The sequence below is a fragment of the Centrocercus urophasianus genome, unplaced genomic scaffold (assembly GCF_019232065.1).
Source record: "Centrocercus urophasianus isolate 14NV4802_14NV808 unplaced genomic scaffold, USGS_Curo_1.0 seq_15, whole genome shotgun sequence".
NCBI lineage: Eukaryota > Metazoa > Chordata > Aves > Galliformes > Phasianidae > Centrocercus > Centrocercus urophasianus.
Window position 1 is genome coordinate 36,050,192 of NW_024884697.1, and position 2,978 is coordinate 36,053,169.

Sequence of the window (2,978 nt, forward strand, 5' to 3'; positions counted from 1 at the left end):
CTTCTCATTGGAAAGAAGAGCGCGGGTTCCAGCCACGTTCCAACCACGCACTGCATGCCCCGTGTTTGCAGAATACAGTGTATTTGGGGCACAAATGAAGAACTCTTTCTGCCAAATTGCGTACGGCCAAACTACACAGAGCTTCCTTAGGCAGCCAGCACATATACATCGTTCTTTGCTTTTTGGCTACGGCCTACATTCAGAAATGCCTTGCAAAAACAAACAAACAAACAAACAAAAAACCCCACAACCTAATAAATAAAACACATTAAAATAAAGTTACAGTACATCACGTCTCCCCGAAGTCCCGTCACACCCGAGGCTCCGTCCCGAGGTCCATAAATAAAAGGGCTGAAACGCTTCGGGGCCGCGCCCGGCTCCGTCCCCAGGCGCCGCGCTCGGTCCCGCCGCGGTCGCTGCCCCGCGCAGTGCGGCGCAGCAGCGCGGAGCGGCTCGGGGCGCCGTGCCGCCGGCACTAGGCGGAGTTGGAAGCGCTGCGGAGGCGCGGGCCGTGGGGCTGCTGCGCCAGGTGCTGCTGCTTCTGGCGGGTGGAGCGCACGGCCAGGATGGCCTGGCGGTTCTTGTACTGCACCATCTGCAGCGTGATCGCCGCGTTCCAGCCCTGCTCCTGCGCGCATCGAAAGTCGATCTCCTTGCCCTCGGCCATCACCACCGTGAAGTACACGTACTTGCCCTTCCGCTCCACGCAGTCCACCGTCTTCATATTGGAGAAGTGTAGCTCCTTAATCTTGGCCGTGGGCTCGGTGCTCGGTGCTGCGGGCGGCGGCTGCTGCTGCTGTTGCGGTGGGGGCGGCTGCTTGGGGGGCGCGAGGAGCAGCCCCTCCTCGGTGAGGATGCAGCGCTTCTTCTTCCAGAGCTGCAGCAGCCCGTCGCTCCTCTTCTCCAGCACGCCCTCCTTCACCGCCTTGCAGCCGCTTTCCAGCATCCTCCCGGCCGGCGGTCCGCAGGGGCAGCGCTCGGGGCGCAGCCGGCACCAGCCCAGCACCCTCCGTCCGGCGCCGGCCCCGAGGCGCAGCGCCCCGGCCCGCAGCGAGCGCAGCGGCGGCCGCCCGTGGCGCGGCGTGGCGGGAGCGCTGCCGGAGCGGAGCGGAGCTGTGGCGGAGGGCTTCTCCCGCCCCTCGGCTTTTGAGCGCGCCTTTCCCACCCCAGAGTGACACCCAGCGGAAAAGGCGGCCCCGCCGGCAGCGGAGGAGCCCGGCACCGCCCCGACCCGCAGCAGCCGCCCGGGAGCCCCGCGCCCGGCCGTGCCGCCCCGCAGCGACACCGACTCCGCGGCTGCCGGCTGAGAGCGACGGCCGAGCGCGGCCCCGGGGGAGCGGTACGGCTGCCCAGCGCCGCGGGCGGGCGGCGCTGATTGGAGGCCAGGAGCAGCGGCGCCGGCTGCTAGCAGCACCGCAGCATTTCCAGCCACCGTAACGTTCGACAAAGCAGAGCCTCACACACAGCCTTTAGCCTTGTTTTAGTAACGAGCTGATCTTGGGGCGGGAGAAGCAGCTTACAGGAGGTACGTAGTGATGAAGGATATAGACGATTTACATTACTTGCACGCATCCCTCTCACCGCCCCCACCTCGGGGAAGCCCCGTACTGGCAAACTTTGACAACAGACAACAAACGAGTCCGAATTAACAAAGAGAAGATTCTTTTTTCTGATTGTTGGTACCACAGATCTTCATAGTGGTTGGATTGCTTCTCAGTTCCTTGAAACCACGTGAGTAGAAAAGCCAAGTGACCTACAGCAAGCCTTGGGTATCAGGCATAAAATCAAAAGCTATGTAACTGAAGTTAGTTGACGACGCCACCATAAACTGAATGCTGGAAATGGTGTGTTGCTGAACATAAGGCCATTAAAATAATACACAAAAGCAAAAATCAACTCCCCCTCCTCACACTGCTCTTAGCAGGCACAAAGCAAGTCCCACATTGCACAGGTCCATAGGAGCACATTAGAAAAAACTCACTATTAATGATTGTATTAATGGAGTTTCTCTCTGATAAAGCTCTTCAAAGTTTTCTTCTGCATATCTTGCAAATTATAATCATTTCCTCTTGAAGTTCAAAGTTAATTTTGATAAATTGCTGAGAGGTAAACAATTAAGGTAGTAAAAGCAATTAAAATCAACTCTTCTAGCTGTTTTTATCTTTCCTGTGGTAACTAGGAAGAAAGTTAAGTCAGAAACAAAGGTAACACACTGACCACAGTTCAAACAAGGGGTGTGTGCTGTAAAGGTCTGCTTAACTGGACAACAAGTGCTTCCTCCTTACAGCTCAGTATGTACACTAAAAATGGAGTTCATCCTCACAACCGCCTTATGGTTATTGTAATGGAGGCATTACAATACATACATGTTAAGAACCAAGCATCATTTGCAGTGGTCTCAGTCTGCAGCTCATTGCCACCTGAACACAAATGCCCCACGCAAGGATCTGCACTTTCAGCTCCCACTGCTCACACACACACACACACCCTGCATGGAGCAAGAACCTCCAGGCTTCTCATGTGCTTTGCATCTACTTTTCTCCTGACTGTGACATGAACATGGATTTAGTTTTGAAACTGTCAAACCTTAACATACAGTCAGTCTTACGTCAAGTTAAAATGTATTTACCTATATCAAATATAAAGGCACAGGACATTGAACTAAACCCACAAAGCACAAGCTCCTAACAATTCCCCTATACATTTCATTTACTACAAGTGATAGTCACTTGCTTCCTAGCAAATGCCCAAGCCCGTAGTACAGAAACTAGGGCCAGAGCCCTACGTATTATTTCTGCAGCAGGCATTCAGGAACTTCTCCCCTGCAACACTGCACCACGGTATTTAAGTACATTAGCACAATCTCTCTCATTTTTATTCGAGTGGTATCACTTGTTCTCAGTGCCAGTAGTAATCTGTAATTAATCAAAGGGGAAAAAATTGAGATGGGTGAAGAAGGCTGAAGGATTTCATCAACT

At 54.0% G+C, this 2,978-nt stretch overlaps 1 protein-coding gene across 1 annotated transcript; it reads right to left on the bottom strand.

Annotated features, from left to right (window-relative positions):
• Positions 1-475: 475 nt before the first annotated feature.
• On the bottom strand, positions 476-984 carry PHLDA1 (pleckstrin homology like domain family A member 1). The gene has a single exon (XM_042815875.1). The coding sequence runs from the start codon at positions 944-946 to the stop codon at positions 476-478; it is 471 nt and encodes a 156-aa protein (XP_042671809.1). The 5' UTR covers positions 947-984.
• Between the last annotated feature and the right edge of the window lie 1,994 nt (positions 985-2,978).

Coding starts and splice junctions, on each gene's coding strand:
- PHLDA1 (XM_042815875.1), bottom strand. CDS start 946: ATGCTGGAAAGCGGCTGCAAGGCGGTGAAGGAGGGCGTGCTGGAGAAG.